Below are 20,879 nucleotides of genomic sequence, written 5' to 3'. Positions count from 1 at the left end.
TCTCTAGGCGGCTCAGGTTTCAGCCGAACGGGCGACACATCAGCACGCAGGCGGCCCCACAGGGGTTAATCCACAGTCCGGTGTGAAAAACAACAGGTATGGGTCTGCTCTCGGGCCGCAGAGGAGAAAGGGGGGAAAATCATGGACTCACCCAGTTCCCTGGAAACTGGAGACACTGCAGCGTTCTCTCCTATCTTGGAAACGGCATCGAAGTAAGCCCTACCGGCCAGAGACATGGCTGCAAGGGGAAAAAGAGCACAGTTTCAGCCTCCCGCTCGCCAGCAGTATTATTATAACCCGGGTGGTTTAACTGCTGTACCAGGGGGCCTTAGTATGTCATAGCTCATGTCTGCAACTAGATCGCCTGCAGAGCCAGCTAGTTTCAGACATCGTTGATGGCCCTTAAAAAGACTGCTACACAAGCCATACGAGTGCATCACACTTTGCGGTTAGCAAATGTCTTAATCCAGAGGCTCACACCATTTCAGTTTCATCTACAGGGCCTCATCTGTGCTTAGAGCAGGTGGTTGGGTCGCTCAGAAACCTCAGTTTTGGCCTGTCACTAAGTTAAATCCCTAAGTATGACACCAACAATACTTAAGCAACTTCGTACAAGGTTGATCCTGAAATTAAAAGCTGCAGGAATGTGAGCACAGGGGTCGAGAACTGGATAAGGAACAGGAGAGAGTACATTTTTTAAGGGGCACAACCTCTAAGTGGGCTTAAGCTGAAGCTCAACAAAGCCCCAGCACGACCTCAGTCAGAATACTGTGTTCAGTTTTGGTCATCACACTGCAAACAAAGCCATTAAAAGGGCAAAATCTGGAAGACAAGCAACAGGAAGGATTCCTGGTCTCGGGATAATGTTATACAGGGACAAGTTAAGGGAGATGCATCTCATCATTGTAGAGTAAGGGAGGCTTGAGCCAAGTTTGTAAAACACCAAGGGGTATTGAAAAGGTCACACTAAGGGTCTATTTCACACTCCCTAGAGAAGCAAGGCCAGGGGTCAGATCTGGAAACAAAAAGGAAATTCATCGGGGGTGGAGAAATCCCAAGTTTTTCTACACACGAGAAGGTGCTGGACTGAGGCAGGTGATTGAGGCCCAAACACCGAGCTCTTACAAGAAACAGCTGGACTCGGTTTCGTATGAATTTAGCTACCAGACAAACAAGCTGGGCCTCTTTTTGACTGCAGCCTCTCTTATGTTCTTGTGAAATCTGCGCTGTACATCTTACCTGCTGCAGCTTTCTCATAGCTCTTGCCCAGGTTGACAAGGTTTCGGAGGCCCGGGTTGAACTGTTCCATCACATTCTGCCAGAGAAAACGACAGAATCAGAACGCCGTCTCGCCGTCGAGAGAAAGACCAGAAATCTCAGCTTTCCCCCCATGAACAGGCCGGGTCGCTGCATTGTGAAAACGTATACAATGTGAGTGTTCACCTTGTGGATTTAATAATATTTAGAATATTTATATAAAAGACATTTCAGTACCCCTGAAGGATTCCAAGATGCTCGTTTTCCCAAGTGCTTTAGACGAACCAGCGTTTGCACGGTTGCCGAAAGCTTTTAAAGAGCAATGGATTTTAAACAGCAATCACCCTGTGTCCACATGCACCGAAAGAGACTTGATTTACGATACGTTTATATATAATATATAAACCTGGCATGTGGTCCAACACTCTCGAATGCAGTCTCAAATGAAACAGTCTGTCAAACCCCTGGGAACCACATTCCTAACGGCATATTACTGTGCTTGAAAGAGTCTGGATAAGGCTACCCTGTACAAACACAGGACTGAAAGTCATGTCACACGTTGAAGGACTAAAGAACAGAATCACTTTTACCTGCAACAAACATGACCTTGGAAAGAGTACTCAGGCTACTGAAAGCAACAGACACACTCAACTCAACACACAGCTTCATGCTGAGCACAAACGAAGGAGACAATAGAACTGGACTTGGGCCGGCTCAGGACGGATCTAGCGGGAGTAAGGAACAAAGAGGTGATTTTCCAGGATCAATAAGGCACGAGTGTCTGGAGAACCCAAATATGCCGAATGCCTTCCTTTTATTTCCTTTCTTTCTAAACACCCTGTGCACATCGAGGAGGTAGCAGAAGAGCACAAGGGGGCTGTTGGGTGAGGAAGAGCCCATTAAGAGTCCCTGTCACATGGGATCACTGCGCCCGTGCGGGAGTACGGCGGGGTAGAGCGAGGCGCACCCTGGCCTGATCAGCCAGCGTTGACGGGGTCCCCCGTGCCACGATACCACCATCGGGTTTTCACTGCACGGGGTCAGCTGTGGTGCTTCAGCCCGGGGGACTAGACGAGGGGCTCCCCCCGAGCTGGATGAATTGTGTGAATTGTGGCTGGCTGTCCGGGAGGCCTTGAAAGCAGTGGAAGAGTTGAGCAGAGTGTTGTTGGATGTGGCTTCTAGGGACCCCCCCCCCCCCAAACTCCACAGAGCACGCTCACCAGCCCGCAACTCCAGAGAGCACGCTCACCAGCCCTGGCACCAGAGAGCACGCACACCAGCCCTGGCACCAGAGAGCACGCTCACCAGCCCTGGCACCAGAGAGCACGCTCACCAGCCAGCAACTCCACAGAGCACACTCACCAGCCCTGGCACCAGAGAGCACGCACACCAGCCCTGGCACCAGAGAGCATGCACACCAGCCAGCAACTCCACAGAGCACGCTCACCAGCCCTGGCACCAGAGAGCACGCACACCAGCCCTGGCACCAGAGAGCACGCACACCAGCCCTGGCACCAGAGAGCACGCACACCAGCCAGCAACTCCACAGAGCACGCTCACCAGCCCTGGCACCAGAGAGGGGCCTGCTGCCCTGGCAGTAAGAAGACCTATAGTGCATCAACAGGAACACTGTCACAAACGGCACATACTTGACTGCAATCGTATTCACTTCCACCCCAAGATACTAGCAGCACCCCCGGCTTTAAGCAGAACACAAACAAGAGACGTGGAAACAAATATCCCTGACATGGGTGAAATCTCCAGAGGGAAGCAAGGACTCGTGTTGGTTAGTTTTTGATGGCGAGGCACCGGAAGTGCAGCTCAGAGAAAGGTTTGAAACAACGTGGTCAGAATCCTGTCTGCGGCTGACTGGCCTCAATGGAGGCAGTGAACACAATTGAATGGGACGCGCTGGAAAGGGTGAATGAGAATTCTATTTGCAAAACTAATTTTCAGCTTCGGTCAGTAAGCACTCCAAACACCGGAGATGATTTTCAGAACTGATATCGGTGCACAACAGATTTACAGAAATTACTACACAAGCGTTTATGGAACAGTCAACCGGCTAACTCGGATCTCATTCCGATCAGAATGACAGAATAAGGACTTTATATAAAAAATATGAATTACACAGCATGTGTGGTAATGCCTTATACTGTACCTGTGGGTAACTTAAAAAAAACAACTAAAAAAGCACGTATTTACCATTTATAAACATGCAAATTCTGTGCCACCAATACCAGAATTAGTCACACAGACGCCCTTAACCATGAGCACATTTTTAAAGACACCATGCTTCCTGCTTCCCACCTCATGTATGTCTTATGCCTAATGTGATATAGTTCTGATCTGCTCTAACCATCACTATTTTGTAAAACAGAAAGCACAAGGGTCACTACATCACAATGCAAAAGCAAATGATCACGTGCGTATGTTCTGAAGGCACAATAATCCGTTAGCTTTACCAGGCTAAACACACAGTTATGGGTTTTTAGAACAACTGCAAAAATGAACAGTGGGTAATAACTGTTGGGTAACAGATTTATTACCCAAATTATTCTCTGGCTCATTTTCATATTGGATGCCCAAGCTGTCCCGGCGCTGACAGTGCTGGTGTCGACCGTTTCATGAAACACGTGCACTGCAACAGCCATCACGTCGCTCAGCAGGGTGCGGGGCGACAAGGCGCAGAGCTCTTGCCATCCCTCTCCGCTTTAAGGCAGGAGCAATCTGAACTCGCACCGTCCACGACTGCGGAAACCACAGCTGAAGCCAGGAGGCCTGCCATCTGAAAGCAATCCAGTCCAGCGCGTCTGTTGTCTCTCTGCGAGTCTTTGCTATGCGAAGCGACACCTTTGAGATTCTCGTCCTGCGGCGCCGCTGGGGTTTCTGACCTCCAGGCCAGGCCGGGGGAGTACAGACAGATGCAGATGCCGATGCCCTGGGGGCAGTTCTCACACACATTCCGATGGCGTGAGGATACTCTTAGCCGTCTACTGCTTTTGAAAAGAGTGTCCAAGACAGGAAATCCAGGGGCCACGGGTCTCTTCTGGTCTCCATTTCACCTGAGCTCTCCACACAACACTTTTATACATATTTTGTACACAATTATGTACACGTTTAAGTGGAAAAAGCTTATATTCACTCAAGGTCTTAGATTAAGCAGCAAACAATTCTGTCATACAGATTTTATGGGCATCTTAAACTCACTAGCTTTTTAAGTTCAAGGAAAAAAGAGTTATTTTTTTATTTAAACTTGTTCAGTTGTCTGAGCGTAGGATGTTTTCGTATCCTATCTATTTACCTATAGCTTATGTATTCACTATTCATTGCACAGGGCATTCACCCCTATCCTGATGAAAGGAATATTGTGGCTACGTCTTATTCAACAACTTTCCAAATGAAATGCACAACTACGTACTGTACACACGCAGCATATCAGTTCATAGGCTGCAGGACTGAGATGCGAGTTAACGGGGCAAACGGCGCTCGAGGGATTAAAGAGGCAACATGCTCCATGGCCGCGGAGAGCGGCTCGGGTCTTTTTTCGGAATCAGCTGATTCTTAGCGTTTGGAACTGGGAAACCGAATCGATCAGAGGCAAGTATAAAGGAACATCATGTAACAACACATAAACACAGATAATGAGGAACGCTAGTTAGAAGCACGTTATCAGACTGTCTTGTGTGAACCAAAAGGTGAAATTCCCTGCATGCGATTCCCAGCCCTACCTTCCCGAACTTTGAGACCCCTGCAGACCTGGTGTCCAATCAGAGGCCGTTTCGCTTACCTACGTCAATAAATACCAGAAATAAACAACGCTAGGGCCTCACATGCCCATTGGAATGTAATGCAATTGAACTAAGAGCGGCCCATCCATACTGTAGGTCTTATCTGATAAGTGAACTATTTATAGATACAATCTGGCACACTGTGCAAGTTTCACATCATATGGTTTTCGTTGCGAGATGACGGAAGGCACAATAATCCACTGGCTGGACTGACGGACTGATGGAGGGCAGTAAACATCAAATCATAACCCACCAGGGTGCACAAACTGCAAGCTGGCTGATACTGTATATGGCAACAGCAATGATTAATGTCAACAGCCTTTTAGAATTCATTCAGGACGCCTGATTAAGATTCAATACATTTTTGAAACGTTATGAAACTTAAAATATTGGACGGTACGGACGGCCAAAGCTAGGGTTAAGGCACAAGATAGCGATATACTGCAGCTCCTTTCCATTGCTGTGGTTTCTTACTAAACTGGGACTACGGACTTTGAGAACTTGAGGCCAGTTTCTTCACCCAGGGGCCCGTCTCACCATGCGCTGTACAGCAACACTTGGCCTGCAGGTGACCCCTGGCCCAATTCCAACACTCGTCGCCCTTTTCAAACTAATCCCAACCCCCTGTTTCACCTTCGCCTTCCCAGATCCCTCATGACACAGCCTTTCTGCCTGTGCCGCCTCAGCCTCATTCAGGCGCACTGAAAGGCCTGGCCGTGACTCACCGTTCCGGACAGGCAGGTTTGGGATACAAGGGGTGGAAGTGAAGCCCCTATCCCCAGTGCAGTTAGTACAAAGTTCAGTCATATAAGCGCTCACAGAGCTGCATAAGTTACTTGGACCTGCCTGTGCTGGTGAGCTAAAACACATTTCCAAAGCACGAACCTTGTATGTTTTCTAATGACACAAAATATACATAATTCAAAGCCTAATTTGTTGCTGTTGACTTATCATGGAGAGCAAAGTACCTGTCTGTTTTCACTGCAAACTAAAAACCTTTTTGAAATACCCACAATAAAGAGCACAGGACAGCAGTTCCTGTTTTAACGTCCAGGCACACCCATTCTCAAACAATGAGCAGGCAGGCATGCTCTCCTACACCTAGCGACCAGGGGACAAACAGGTGACTCTCTGCTCCACTGCGAATCGAGCCCCAGCTGGCACAGGTGCTCCTTCACTGCAGCCATTCCCATTCCCACTGCTCGGGAGCACCGGATACCAGGGCCACTGCTCAGAGCCGTAAAACTCGTTCCATACACAGCGAGCAGAATACCCTCTCTTGTCCTTCGCTCTACTTGAAACAAACACGTTCCCTTACAGAGCTCTTACTCCCTTTGATGATATCTAGGAACTGCGATGGGGAGTCACATGATTGTAGCAAGCATCCAGCACCTGATAAATTGCAAACGCGTGTTCCATTAAGGATGTCTTTTCTGTGCTAACTGACTAATTCGACCCCAGACTGCTTTCTCTCCTCGCTCGCAGGGGCACAGAGAGAGCCTGGCGGGTGATCGCAGTGACCCGGGTGCCTGCTCGATTCCAGAGCTTTCTCTCTGAGGGCGTGGCCACTGCACCCACCTGCAGGCTCTGCTCCACACGCCACCCACTTTCCTCGCAATGGCTCAAGAGGCAGGGGCCAGAGGGGCCCCAGAGCTTTCGTTTCCAAATCGCAGATATTTCTCATGACTCCAACATCGATCTGTCGTGTCTGCAGCACACAAGACAGTTTATTTTCGCAATCCATAAACCTGGAGTTTCATTTGAGTCCGACACACTGGCCAACCACAAATAGTGCCTCAAACTCTCAAAACGCATTTCAGCCAGTGAGGAACCAAGTAGCAGGCTGTCTGCTAAGAAAAACATTCAGTGTTAATTACTGTACTTCCAATTTTTCCATTCTGTTAAAAGACATAATTCTCATTTCTGCTGGGAGGAATATTACAGTGGAGTGAAACGGGAAGCTGAACGCGAAATTGAACACTCAGAGCTCTGTTTGACTGATGAAACACACCACTCAAGCAATCAGCTGTGGAAAATAATAAAAAAAGAAACTTCTCAGTGCGTGCTGTGCGGCTTTCCATAAAGGAGCAGCTTTCGGGAGGAAACGTGGAAGATTCAGGTTTTGCAGGTGTGCGCAACCCGCATTTTAGCCAATCCACCGGCCGGCGCGGAGGCGACGCGGTGATATTCATACCACGGGTCATGACAAGGGACACTTCTCAAAGTCCACAGTCCAGACACGCCGCGCTGGACGGCAGGGAAACTACTAGTTTACGAGCTCTGGGGGACTGCGCTGGGCCGAACGTCTTCTCTTTAGACAGAGGTAAATCGGTAGATCTGATGAATCTTACCCGGTTCAATCAGGTACAGAAGCGGTACCTAGTCAAACGGCACTGAGAAACGACTGGGGCTTTTCGAGTATGAAGCGGAAGCGCTATCATGCAGCATATAGTTCAGACCAGCGAGCTGGAGTCGGTATTTAATTCCATTATCAATAAACGGCTTACCTTGTAGGTACTCTCGGTGAGCTTGTTCACTTCTTCTGGGTCTCTCGACATTGTTATCCTTTCCAAAGCCTTATCTCCTTTATTAAGTGAAAACTGTATATTGGTTTAAAACGCCGGCCCTTCGGAAGCCACAATAAAAAAAAAACCCAACAACAACAAAACCTGTTTCTACATTCAAAATGGTAAACGACAGCTTCTGCCGTGTCCCCAGAAGACAAAACCTCGGGTGACCGGCTACCTAGAACTACGGTGCGCTACTTTTTTTTTTGCTTTCAACGCAAAAATACGCGTTTTTGTTTGTTGCTGTTTTCGAGAAAGCGAAAAGAAAGCGGTAGCCGGGCTGGTGCCACAGGTGACACGGATACTGGCAGGCAGAGACGCGCTGTACGCCCGCAGCCTGCGCCGTCAGGGAGCTGAACTGTCAAACTTGTGCGCGTCTCGCCGCGCGGAGGCAGGCAGGTGGGGGCGTGACGTCAGCGGCCCGAGGCGGTCCGGTGTCTTAGGTGAGCCGAGCGCGGGCGCTCCAGGAGGGGGCGGGGGCGGGCACGCACGCACGCATGCAGGCTCACGCCCCGAGCCGGGTCGTCATGCTTCAGACATGCAAAGGAACGAGTAACAGGTTTATTCCCTGCTGAAAAAAAGAAGAAAGAGAACACAACGTTTCGGCCGTTGAGCCTTCTTCAGGTGACACCTGAATGACACCAGCAGGGAATAAACCTATTACTCGTTCCTTTGCAGCCTACGCATGCTGACGCAGCTGCCCACCTGCACTACTAATGCTTCAGACATGCCGACAGTTGTGTCCGTCCTGCAACACGCACAGGGACGCTTCGGCCCGGCACCGCCTTGCCCCCCTACACTCGCCGCCTCCAGTGAAGTTCCAGGATTAACGGGGCGTTTCCGTAACCAAACATCAGTACATTCACTTCGCCTCGGATTTCACACTGCGACTCTTGTCACGGGCCAGTGGTTGTTTTAATCGAAGTCAACAAATCCAATCATTAACCTGAAAGCGAGTCCTAGTTTTGCTCGCGATTCAGCCGACAAGACGAGGGTCTCCAGCTCCCCTAGCTCATACCGACACCATTACCGAAAGTGTCGTGAAAATGTTTTGTTGTTGTTGTTGTTGTTGTTGTTTTCGCTTAAAACCAACTCCTGTTAGACACAGGCTTGCAGCAGCAGTCTAACACCTTACCTTTTCCTTGAGCTGTTTCCAAAGGGGCGAGTAACAGGACGTTGCATCCGTACGGCACGGTCAATCCGATTTTGGCTGGGCCCATGTTTTTAAGAGGCGGTTTGTGTTCGGGTATTACAATAGGACGAGAAAGGGAATTTCTTAGCAACACATGGTAAACTGAGGTACGCCTGGGATTTTGCAAGTTTTCACTGCAGCGGGGCCGAATTATTTTTCATGAACTTCATGAATCTGCAAACATTGCCCGTGTTTGAAATATCGTGCAAGGCTTTTCTGATGAAGCCCTCCATTTCGGCATGCGTGGGCGCTTCTACAGAAACAGCCCGTGAAATCTTCAGCCCCGTCGTTATGTTTTCACGTTTGCAGTTGAATACTTGTGCAGTAGTACCACCATGCCTGTCTACTGCCGTATTAACAGAGAGAGCACCATTTATGGGCCTATGAAGCCCTCTAGTGTCTTTATAATATTATTGTCCGCGGTTAAAGTAGGCTGTAACCACGGCGTGAACCCGACGATTGAGTGGAATAGCGGCCACTAGCGGAGAGTAGAGAAATAACTGGTCACTGGAGCGATCGAATAGCTGTAATTTCAACAGGTACGAGTCAAGAACAGTTTGGACGAAGGAAGGCGCACATTCCACTCGCAAGGGAAACATGTTTGGTTTTGTACCCTTACCCTTTGATATGTAAAGTAATTTAAAATGCGAAGAGATGCACAAAGCTTACTTTTAGATCTAAAGAAATTATCACACCGCCTCAGGGGAAGACTGCAAATTAAAACAGTGCAATTTCTGGAAATAATTAATCAGGGTTAGGACGCAATGAAACTACAATTACTTTGAAAACGTTGAATTAAAGTAAACTACTTTGCTGAATTATTTGACAAGGCAAGGATAGAAATCAACAAAACCAACCATTTTAAGAAAGGTTACAAAGGGGAGGAAGAAATCGAGCCCATTCCGCTCCTTTGGCTGTTAATTACATTATCTGGAAAAGCGATCCAGCAGTTTCTTGAAAGAGCCTGGCTGGGTATCTTGCAACACGCCCACAAATCCAGCTGTGTGAAAACCTACACTCCATTAAACCGAGTTTCCTGAGAAGCCGTCTTTTTTTCGTGTAATGCGGTGATCAGATTTGTTTACAATGCTCTAAATGAGGTCTTGGTAGTATATTGTATAATTCTAACCTCAAATTTAATTTAGATTCCAAATTGCGATTCATCAGTGACCCAGGATGTGAATCCACACCCTTCAAGTTGCTATTCTGGGACGCTGACCACTGCTGGGATGAGAATAATGTGTCAGCAGTGACACCCAGGATGTTTTCAAGAGTAGCTTTTTCAAGCTCAGTGTTTCTCCTTTTAAAATATTTCTGCTACCTGCATGTATTGCTCTGTACTCTGTCTACAATAAATGCCATCTTCCAGATGTTTGCCCAATAATAGATTTTGTCTTTTTGAATTCCCTTTGCAGCTTCTACTGTGTTTTCCACCCAGGTTTGGTATTGTCTATAAACCTTGTCATCTGTATCAGAATCTAGATCATTCAAATAAATTAGGAAGATCTGTGGACCCAATACAGATCCCTGTGGCACTCCACCCCTTATCTGTGCTCCTTGTTTCGCACATTAATCAGTCCTTAACCCCCGCCCCCCAAAAAAACCCAACAACAAAAACATAGCACTACTCAAACAATTTTGCCATCAGTGGCTTTTTTTACTGCTGCCTTAAATGTGTCAGAAGAGTTTTGTTAATTGTCTGAGAATAGCAGCTCCTGTTTCCTTACGCACAGCTGGATAGTTATTCTGGAGATTCAGGTGCTTCTAATACCCTCAAATCTGTGACGCCCCTGCCTCTTCTGTGCTAATGTGCATATATAAACTTAGTCTTTCGTCCTCATAAGGCATGTTGGCTATTTCTTTCGTGGTAGACACCTGAGTGAAAAAAAACTTATATTAGCCATTTTCTTTTCATTGTCTACTGCTATAGGAAGGAACAGGCTCAATGCATATTTTATATCATTTTAAACTGTGAAGAAGTGTTGGAACATTGGGGCAGGAAGGTGGTGAGGTGTTAGTTCTTTCGTCTGTGCTCATGGAGTTTTTCCAGGCTCCTGAAGGTAACAGGAGCTTCTGAACTTATTGTGTGTGGGTGTGTGTTTGCACTGCGATGGGCCAGCGTGGTGTGGAGGGTGTGGTCTCCTCTAGGATAGGCTCCAGGTTGCTGTGACTCTTATCAGGATTCAATATCATGAATGAAAGCAAACAGAGATAACAAACAGACAAATGGAATAAGCAAGTGCTGAAACTTACTGTACCTACAGTGCGTCTGCAGCTTATTCATGTCTGTGTGAGCGGAGTTCCAGGAAATGTCACTAGATGGCGATGTACAGCTGTTCCTGGGGACTTCGGGCATGCCATTTCTGGTACTGTAGGGTCTGTGTTTCTGCAGGCTTTTTTAGGTCTCTTAAAAACATCTGAATAACAACAAATGACCATTACATGGAGTGTAAAGACCAAGCGGTTAAGAGAACACAAAAAAGTGGCAGTGAATTTTCGAGGTTATCAAAACCAAAGGAGACTTGATTGTCAGGATATGAGCAGATATGAACATCAGGCATTTAGAATTACAGGCAACCGTTTCTGAGAAAGTTCTATTTAAATCCACAATCTTGAAAGTCCTTTAGTTTTTGATGTCTTTTCATTGCAAACTTTTAAATGTACACTTGCAGTTCAATACTAAAGCTGAGATATGAGAAAATCTTAAGGCCACTGTACTGTACCGTCCCGCGAGCAGAGCAGAGACAGCGGTATACAGATGTGGGGAACGCTGTCTTGCCTCTTGGCTGAGGCTTAAACTGCTCTTCCACTCTCAGAACAGCTACACCCGGGGAGGCAGAGTTGCACTTGCTCATGTCTTCCTATAAATCTCAGACCTCATTTAGAACAGAATGCTCTGGTTGATTCACACTTGACCACTGTGCTGGTTTAATTTTAGTGTTTATTTTTCCTCCTTAAGTCCTACATTTATAAGGTAGAGGGAAAATAGATCTGCATCACATTTCAGCGGTGAATCTACCCTTTTAATCTCTCCTTCGTACAACATACAGAACCTGGTGTCGCTGTAAAGATGTGGGCAAGCATATAACAGCACAAAAGAGAACCAGGAAGGCCTTGAGTGTGGTTTAATAAGCAAGTGTATTTTCATCCCATAGTGCTAAAGATATCCTAGGAGGACAGTCGGTGATGGGGAAGCAGCCATGGCCTGGATTTCACTGTCATTCTCGCAGGCTTCTTCCCCTGTGTTAAACAATGTGAGAATCTGAAGTTCATGTCTGTCTCCCTCTCCAGGTAACGCATCTTCTTTTCTTTGATGATGCTGGATGTTTTCCATGAGGGGATTCAATTAATTTACAATTCACTCTCATCACATTCCAGGACTCCTGCGATGAGCTTCACGGTGGAGCAGATCAGCATGGATTCATTCAGCATTCTCCTTCAAGCGATCTCTCCTCGCTGCATGCAGCAATCTGGGAGAGAGGCAAGGGCACGCAGAGAGGCTATGGCTTGGGTGAAGTTTTGGGTCACCATGTGTATAACCTTGCAGAAGGCCTTAACGTCCACATGCTACGCATAAACCTAAATTATCATACACAGTGCCGACATACAGCCTACCTTTGCAAACCTTTCCATGCTGGTAGCCTAAGACTTTTCCAGTGTCCTCCAAGTGTCCAGCTGTCCCCCAGGGGCTCTGCTCAATGGCTTTCCTCCTTCTCTTTTCCAACCTTGACTGAAGACAGCTGAATGCACAGCACAGAACAGACAGGAAACTAACAGTAGCCCTCATGGGGTTCTAATGTGTTATGAATTGACCAGTCATTTAAGCAATTAATATCAAGCCCAGATAGAGAAGGACAGAGTGTAACCACAACGGTTGCTAAAACACCACGTCAGGTTGCTCCTATAGGTGGTCAATAGGGTCTTTATTAGTTTTCTATGGAGCTGTGGAAATAAATTTTGACTCAGTCAATTCCCCTGGAATCTTCCCCGGTACTTGTTAGGATCAGTCAGTGCTCAGTGGATGAGGAATTCTGTCGTTTTTGCCTGTGTTCCTGTGTGGAATAGGGAAAATACAGTGAGACCTGATTGTGCAGCAGGATCAGCAGAGCTAGACAGAAAGACTTTGTAATGAATGAGCTCAGACTTAACAGCACTTAACCGTTAACACCGCTGGAGCACGAGAGACTGCCGGAGGAAAGGGAAGAGCTGAAGATTTTCCCACACCTGGCGTGGAAAGAGAGCTGCTTGGTGTCTAAGCCTTTTGAAACAGCTTCCGACCTTCAAAAGCACAAGCGCCAGGAAAGGAACACGACAGCAAACCCCCACGGGCCTCAGCTGACGGATTCGACAGCCGCTTGGTTAACGAGGAAGAGACAACGATGAAGAAAGAGAATTGCTTTGTAATGAGCGTTGCTTGCTCACTTCGGGGAGTGAAGAACATTAAGCCTCAAGTAAGAGGAAAAGATCACAGTCTGCAGCTGGGAAGACATGCCTAAGCACTTGAGAACATATGGATTGAGATGATTATGCGAAACTATATGATTTTAATCCTTCCAGCGTCGTGCTTTGCCATGATCCCACGTTTCTTACGTGAAGTGCCAAAGTTTTAGCCCTTCTAGAAATGTAGAGTCAGTGGCTGGGATCAACGCAACTTGTGGAAGTAAGGGCCTCTGAGAACTGGAGTGGGAGCTCCTCACGGTGTCCTGACACGCCTGATCAAACACCGATCTGCTATATGTTCCAGGTATGTGCTGTAAGATTCATTGCTGTGAAGTGAACACTCATGCAACATCTGTGCGGTGCACTTCAATAAAACATCCAGCGCAAATACAACCGGATGTCTCAGCCTATGTATACTGTACTGGACATGCAGAGCTTTCAGGGCTGTGATTCCCCCTAAATGGGCTCTCGTGGAGTTTTACTGTGACTCGGCCAAGCTCTGATCTCCTCTCACCTCCCAGAGACTCGCCATCTAGTTGAACTGGTCTCCTGTTTTATTGTGTCAGTTTGCTGTGTTTGTTTCACTTCTGTGTGAGCCATGTTCCTGTTGTTGTGCTGCGCTGTGCGTTTTGCTGAAATGAGCTCATCAGAATAAATGGCATTTTCTTCCTTATGGAGATAACCTACAGTTTCTATTTTTATCCGTTACAAAGTCACCACGGTTTCGATATCGGTTTACAGTTTGGAACTGCAGCACTGAAATAACATCTTCATCATCATCTTCAAAATCGTCATGAAAAAGATCTTCCTTACAGGGCCTCCACATGCATCCTCCAGACATCTTCCCGTATCTCTCCCTGTGTTTGAAGATACATCTGTACAATCCCTATCGCAGATTTTATTTCAGAGGGAAATGGGGATGTTTATTAAAAGAAATTGAGCGACAATCCCTGACTTAGAAAAGGAGCTTTTCAATGGTGCATCAGAGGATCTAAATCAGAGTGTTTTTGAAACTGCGCAGCCAGTGGGAGTGAATTTGAGTATTAAAGGATTATAGTATTCACTGACCAAACCCATGTAATCCACAGTTTCAAGCTGATCTCATCTCTTGACTAAATAGTTGTTTGTTTTTTTCTTTGTTTTTAGTGTACCTTTAGACTAGTGCAAAAACTTACATCACTGAAGATAAAAGCGTTGTTATAATGCCATTAAAAATGTCCACAGTAAAATGTCTCTCAAGGATTTAACTGACATTTTTGTGTCCTTCATTTCAAAGGATTGCTAATCATGTTTTATGCAATATTGGAAATGAAATCTGCACCCGCAAAGTTAATACAAGGGAAGAAAATGGAACTTAGGCAAGAATGATCTGATCTAAACCATGATCAGACTGAGCTCTGAACTGAAGCTAAATGCTGGCTCCCCAGCTAACATCAAATTAAAAACATTATACCAACTCACTTCAAAAGGAACTGAAAAAACTCTTCCTCTTGTTGTCTAAAATACAATTAAAATTATTTTTTAATTACAGAATTCCACATGACAACCCAATAAACAGTACCTCAAAAGAGTCTGAATTTGATCCATTTGAAAAGATCTTACAACTTATCCTTGCATAAGAATTTACAAAAATTCAAAAAATAATGTAATAATTATGGTATAGTTTTATACTACAGGTTTTTACAATGCTTCAACTTTAGTTTCTTAGAAATAATTGGTCAGTGGAACTGATTTCTTTATTTTCTTTATCATACCACTAAATCAATGTAGCTAGTTAGCAGCTTCACAACAGGGTACCAGATGACTAATTGATCTGTGTTTTTTATACCATCAAATATCCTGTGTTGCTGTCAAGGTGAGAAATCTGCACTGAAACTGAGGGAGAAACAGTGACACCGAAGCTAGTTTAAACCTGAGCAACACTTATTAGAATCTCACACATCCGTTGGATCCTATAATTTGATTCTAGCTGCGAACCTGAAGGAGGCCAGAGGCAGCCAAGATCTTTATTATCAGGGGATCAGAAAAAATAAAAGCTCACATCAACAAACGCAGTCGAGCTTCTCGTCAGAGCACAGCGCCACCCAGGCTAGCAAAATGTCACAGATCTCAAACCATGCCATGGTTGTGTGTTTGTTCTTTTAGGGTTCAGTGCAATCGAAATTTTTTTTCTCCACTTGTCGTAATTTAGATCTATAAATATTTGTATGCTTGATGGACGGATCTAGCTCATAGCACAGAAGCCCTTCAATGGTGCCTGTCCGTTGCATCCATCTGATCATCAGAAAGTCACAGGGCCCTGGGAAGAGTCCAGATGAGTCCTGTCCCGGAGGAACTGGGCACAAGATGGGACTGGAAGCACACAGCTGATCCCCCAGCTGGGATGGGATGCTATTCTATCTTAAGGTCACTCAGAAAGGGACAGTTGAGTGTCCCCAATCAAGCCTGTCTTCGTGGAGGCAGCTGAATTCAGTGCAGCCACATCTTGACTAAGCTGGTGTTTTGTACTTCATTCGGCTGGCAGGACCAGTCATTGCAGAGGACTGAGGCAAGACTGGAAAAGAGAGCACGACTGTGCTTGCTCCGCCTCACTACCTTCTCTTTCAGCTAGTACCTCCAGCCATTGCTAAATACAGTCAAAGTATCGATCAGCGTTCACAGGCGTACGAGGAAGGAGCACTCAAGAGATAACCTTCAGCTGGCAGGGGAGTGTCTGTTACATAACTAAAGCCGATGATCTGGAATGAATGAATGGTCACACAATAAGACTCAGAACTCAGACTCAAACACACGATTCAGAACAGAGGTTGAATAAAGAATTTAAAAAATGCTTACAATTGCAAATCCATAACTCATTTACTGTGGCATGTTCCACAACCAAATCTGCGGTGATTAGTAATCCTTTTATCCATTTATTATTTTCTCACAGATTCTCCTTTCTCAGGTTCCGGGAAAAGAAAAATAATTTGATTTCCTCAGATTCATGCAGAGAGATGGCTGCTGTAGCTGATCAGATTTTTTAATGAGGGCGCGCAGTCATCAATTTTTCAACAGGCTGTAGCAGTCTGTCAGAAATTCTGGCTTGTGAAACAAACAGAGCTAAATCAATTAATTAAGTGTTCTTGTCGCAGCGGCAGCTCTCCAGTACCTTTAGCATCAATCATTAATCTAGGACCACTTCCACGAGTCGTCTTTTGTGATTTTGCACAGGTGCATCACTCTCCCGCGAACCAACTTAATGACTCGAGCCCGTGGACAGCGCAAGCCGAGCTCTTCCTGGACTTGTAACTGCAGCACAGTCTTCTGCTCAACGAAGATGAATAAATCAGTGGCTGTGCACTCACCACAAGAAGGGCACATTCGAAATGAAGTCGCAAAGATCCGTCCATCCATTTCCAGTAACTTCTGTATCCTTGGAGCAGGGATGGGCGATCCTGGTCCTGCAGGAGCCGGTCCAGGTTTACACTGCAACTCAGCTCTTAACAAGCTCAGTCAGCTCTTCACTGGTTTGATGGGACCAATTTAACAGCTTCCCCCTGCCCAAACCCTGTGCTGCAGAAGCGCTTACCATCTCGGGTCTGTAAATGAATTCTCCACCAGTCGTAGTCAACGCCCCTTGAGGGTGGCCAGCTCACCACAATGACCATGCAGGTTGGGATATATGTTGGCATTACTAGCAAAACACTTTAGAGAGTGAGGTACTTGGGTGCTAATATAGCCAATGGAGTATTGCATATGCTCTGTCTAGTGGTTTCACAGAGCCTGCTAATCTTCCAGTGCCTAGTGTCAATATTTGCTACTGTATATATTACTTTTGCCAGATGAGGTCTGTGCAGCTATGCCTATGTGTATCTACAGTACATGTGCACGTACAGTGTGTAGTATACAGGGTGAGATCATACATCGGTGTGTTAAAGCACTTGATTACATTCTGCTGACTCACCTACTATTCGCAATACAATACACCCACTATGTCCAGCGGGACGTGACGCCTTACTTGCGCAGCCCTTTTAATAACCGGATCTCGGAAGGCACGCTTTGACGAGGTTTCATTATTGAACTACTCACTTCTTACAGAGAAATTCACAGACGTGCAATGTCAGACTGCTCCGTTCCTCAATCTCTTTCTTCAGTTTTTTTTTTCAGATCTAACTAGAGGGCAATTTATGAGAATCTCAAGGGCAGCCAGGTCTCAAAGGAGAAGCTTGTCTGAATTTCTTTGATGGGGGGAAAAAACACCCTCTGATTTTTAGATCTCTCGTCAGCAATTATTCAGACCTTCTACCCGCGCAGCACGTCCCCCTGACAATGTAGATCCGGCGTCTGACTGAGACTGTAATTCAGTACCGATCAGACATCTTAAAAAGGGGATGAAAACTTCACTTTGCTCGGGGTAAACTGACAAAGCCTCTCTGACAGGTGAAGTCAGATTTCAGCAATCATAACCAATTTTATACAACATCTTTACTTCGAACCATAGAACCCCAAAGTGCTTCACAATACTGGCCTGTGCTGAAACAATTAGCCAAACACTGAAACTCCAGCCCATTGGGGAGGAAAAACCTCAGGACAGCCTCACTGCAGGACACAAGCACGGGGGGCAGCCAGCTCTCCCCTTATAGCAACCAGGTGTTGCCAGTCACAGTGAAGGCGAGGTGAAGCACAAGGTATGATACAGCCTCATACAAAAACACGGGAAATCATGGCACACAAAAGAAATGGCATATTACAAGCAAGAGAGCACTCCTTCTGTCTTTTATTGGCATTTGTCCCTCACTGGACAGGACAAGCAGATTAAGAGATCAGTAGCATACCACACAGTGCAACACAGTTGCTGCTCACTACAGATGACAATACTGGTCTCTAGAGTTCCTCCATAAAGGCTCTATGTCACCTGTCCAAAAAGACAGCCTGCATAGTGGCACAGCAGAGCAGCTCACTGCCTCGTGAGCCACTTGGACAGTGAGCACTTCCCCGTCCTTTTAACACCAGAAGCGATCACATTAAAATAAATGCACGCCGGGTGAAAAACTGATACAAAGAGACTTCCTTTGCTGTAATGGACTGGTCATGGAAAGTACCCATAAGGAACTGACTGTAGCAGGCTTCCTTTGCTGGGATGTCTTTGATGAGCCCCAGAGCTTTCACTTAATTTATTTTGGATTAAACTAAAGAGGAGATCAAAGGCTGCACCTTAGAAATGATCGAGGTTATTTATGTAACATGCTGCATCTCTCCCCAGCCTTGTCCTTGGGCCTGAGAAAGGTTTGCGGAGAGAGATGGGCTGAGGCTGCACAGTGACCCAGATGTATCTTTCTGAAATCTGTCACTGTTTCAGGCTCCTCTCCCTTGTCCTGCTCATTGGTTTCTCCTCTGGGCTCACCGGTTATTGATGACTCTCCCACAACCTTGAGCAAAGCGGTACATCAGAAAGCACAATCCTGAAAGACGAGTATAGTCCTTGAGAACAACACTGCCTTTTTTATAGTTGAGGATTTACAATACCCCTGCCTAAGCATATGAGTTCCTTGATATTAGGTGAGGGTTTGGTTCCTTGCTTTTAACCTTTTGCTACAACTCTTCATCCCATATTTGCTCAGTTCTACTGGGGGAAGCCTTGATAACACGGTAAAGTGCATGAAAGCACAGTAAGATTGCAGTGCTAGCCCGATGAAGCATGTTGGGGTCACTGTGCTAAACCATAGCGTGGCAGCGTGAAAACATGATGGAAACTGCAGGCAACTCTCAAAGCCAACTTTCCTAAAGGTCACTCCAACAGACCAGCCTGAGATTCCTATCAGTGAGGAATAGAGGAATAACTCCCCTCCTAGAGTTCAATTTCTATACCTGTCAATGGTGATTTTCCTTCTTCAGTTTACAAGCTTCATAGACCCAGCTGTGTCTAGGGCCAGGCTACATCACTTTTACAATAAGCCCTAATGGAAAAGTCATTTTTCCAATTTCCCTCCACAATGCAATTTGTATCGCGCATTTTACCAGGCTATCAGTTCCATGTTTATGCATTGACAGGTTACAAATTGCATCTACACACGGAAAGAACCTTCAAAGAAAACAGGAAAGGGTATATTACAGAAGTGTTTGACACGTCAGGCTGATCACTCGGAAACAGCTGTCTGAAACAAAGACAGAGAATCCTTGAGACAAGACGCATGTCTTGTCCAAAAAGACGTGAGGAAGAAAAAAGAAAAAAAACTCTGGAAAGAGCCTTTGATGCATCAATCAATCACAGCTGGCTGCAGCCTGCATCTTCCTTTGTCTCCACATGTCTCAGTGTCTCCGTGTGTCACCACTTCCTGATGCACCCCTGCTCCGGTGCTCTGCTTATCACTGCAGCAGATTGTGATGAAAGAGCTGTGAGAAACAGCTCACAGATTTCACACTGCTAATTTTCTATTTTGTTTTTGTTCTAGTTGTCTTTAGCCAAGGAAGCGGAAGGAGGTACTGGCCATTAATTAGTCATCCTTCCCAGGCTGTCTTTTCTCGTAAAGACTGGAGCTGAACATCAGCAGAAAAAGACGAAGCAATTACATGCCCTTAGCCAATTGGACAAGCAGCTTATTTAAAACGGGAAGAGAAAGCAAGTTACCCAGCTGGCATCCTGGAAGGCAGTGTAATGAGTGCAAATCTGTGAGCTAACCAAATTGTTTTTTTTGTGCTGAATATTTTTAAATTCAGAATCTTCCAACAGATCAATAGACCTCTCCAGCGAGGCAGTGTCTTCAGCACTGAGGAGTATTAGTGGTTTGTTTCACTGAGACAGGTAGCAAAACAGCTGACAGATCAAAGTGGCAGGTTGAGTGAACCGGACAGGCACTGAGGAATATTTCAGTGCCAGTGAAAACTGATTTGTAGGCTAATGGCCTCAGATTTGTAGATATCAAATGACAAAATATTTGATTGTGGCCCTTTTGATGTAAGGGGAGACATCAGGGATCAGCTCATCAGCCCTGTGAATGACAGATCCTGGAGATGGCATTATGCTCCTGCTGCTGTTTCCAGAGAGAGCATGTTTACAGTGTTACACTAATCCTAATGCCAGCTAAAGCCACACCTGTTGTGTAACACATTGCACTATTACTGCAGTTAAAGAGCTGAAGGATTCTAGATCATTCTTCAATTTATTCTGTTACAGGTTTTTACCACATTCCACTTGCAAATTGTTTCATTGATGAACTCATTTCATTTTATAATTAGTTAGTTTTATCAAAGCACTGCACCAAAATAAATTGGAAAGGTCAGTGTTAAGGTTTCGTGAACCTTTTCTATGCAGGGAGTATTAATGGTTATTAGTCAATTTCGATAAACAGGACCTCAGCCCTTCATTTTGTGTCTTTGCAACTCCTGGCTCCTGTTTTAAAATAACTGCTGGTTCAGGCTCTGACAGGACTGCTTCAGTGAATGAAATAAAGTGTGCAATTAAAAAGTAAAGTATTTCCAACAGTGCTAAGCTGTGAGTACCTACACAAATGCCTTTGCAGCACAAGGAGAGCAGTCAAACTTTTATTCTGTTGATCGTCACAGCTGAATGGATGCTGCAGTATGTATTTTTTTCCTTCTCCATTCCAAATTGATGCTCTTTGTTCTACAAAGAAGAAGCTGTTTTGCTGCCTC

At 45.8% G+C, this 20,879-nt stretch overlaps 1 protein-coding gene and 1 long non-coding RNA gene across 4 annotated transcripts in view; one reads left to right on the top strand and one right to left on the bottom strand.

Annotated features, from left to right (window-relative positions):
- Positions 1 to 7,975, bottom strand: part of LOC148818270 (BAR/IMD domain-containing adapter protein 2-like 1) — a 43,341-nt gene extending 35,366 nt beyond the window's left edge. For 2 of the 3 annotated variants that reach the window (XM_088936766.1, XM_088936767.1), the window contains exons 1-3: positions 7,556 to 7,975; positions 1,240 to 1,315; positions 152 to 238 (exon numbers count right to left, since the gene is read on the bottom strand). In XM_088936766.1, coding sequence (XP_088792892.1) covers positions 152 to 238; positions 1,240 to 1,315; positions 7,556 to 7,606 — 214 coding nt within the window. In that variant the 5' untranslated portion in view covers positions 7,607 to 7,975. The remainder of the gene's footprint in view (positions 1 to 151; positions 239 to 1,239; positions 1,316 to 7,555) is intronic. The other variant, XM_088936768.1, reaches the window with a different exon arrangement.
- Positions 7,976 to 11,960: 3,985 nt separating this feature from the next.
- LOC148818269 (uncharacterized) lies at positions 11,961 to 13,918 on the top strand. Its single transcript, XR_016094428.1, has 2 exons — positions 11,961 to 12,098; positions 12,186 to 13,918. It is a non-coding gene; the product is annotated as an uncharacterized LOC148818269 (long non-coding RNA).
- The last annotated feature ends 6,961 nt before the right edge of the window (positions 13,919 to 20,879 follow it).

This window comes from Atractosteus spatula, chromosome 18 (assembly GCF_055471065.1).
Source record: "Atractosteus spatula isolate fAtrSpa1 chromosome 18, fAtrSpa1.hap1, whole genome shotgun sequence".
NCBI lineage: Eukaryota > Metazoa > Chordata > Actinopteri > Semionotiformes > Lepisosteidae > Atractosteus > Atractosteus spatula.
This window is presented reverse-complemented; position numbering and strand designations above follow the sequence as displayed.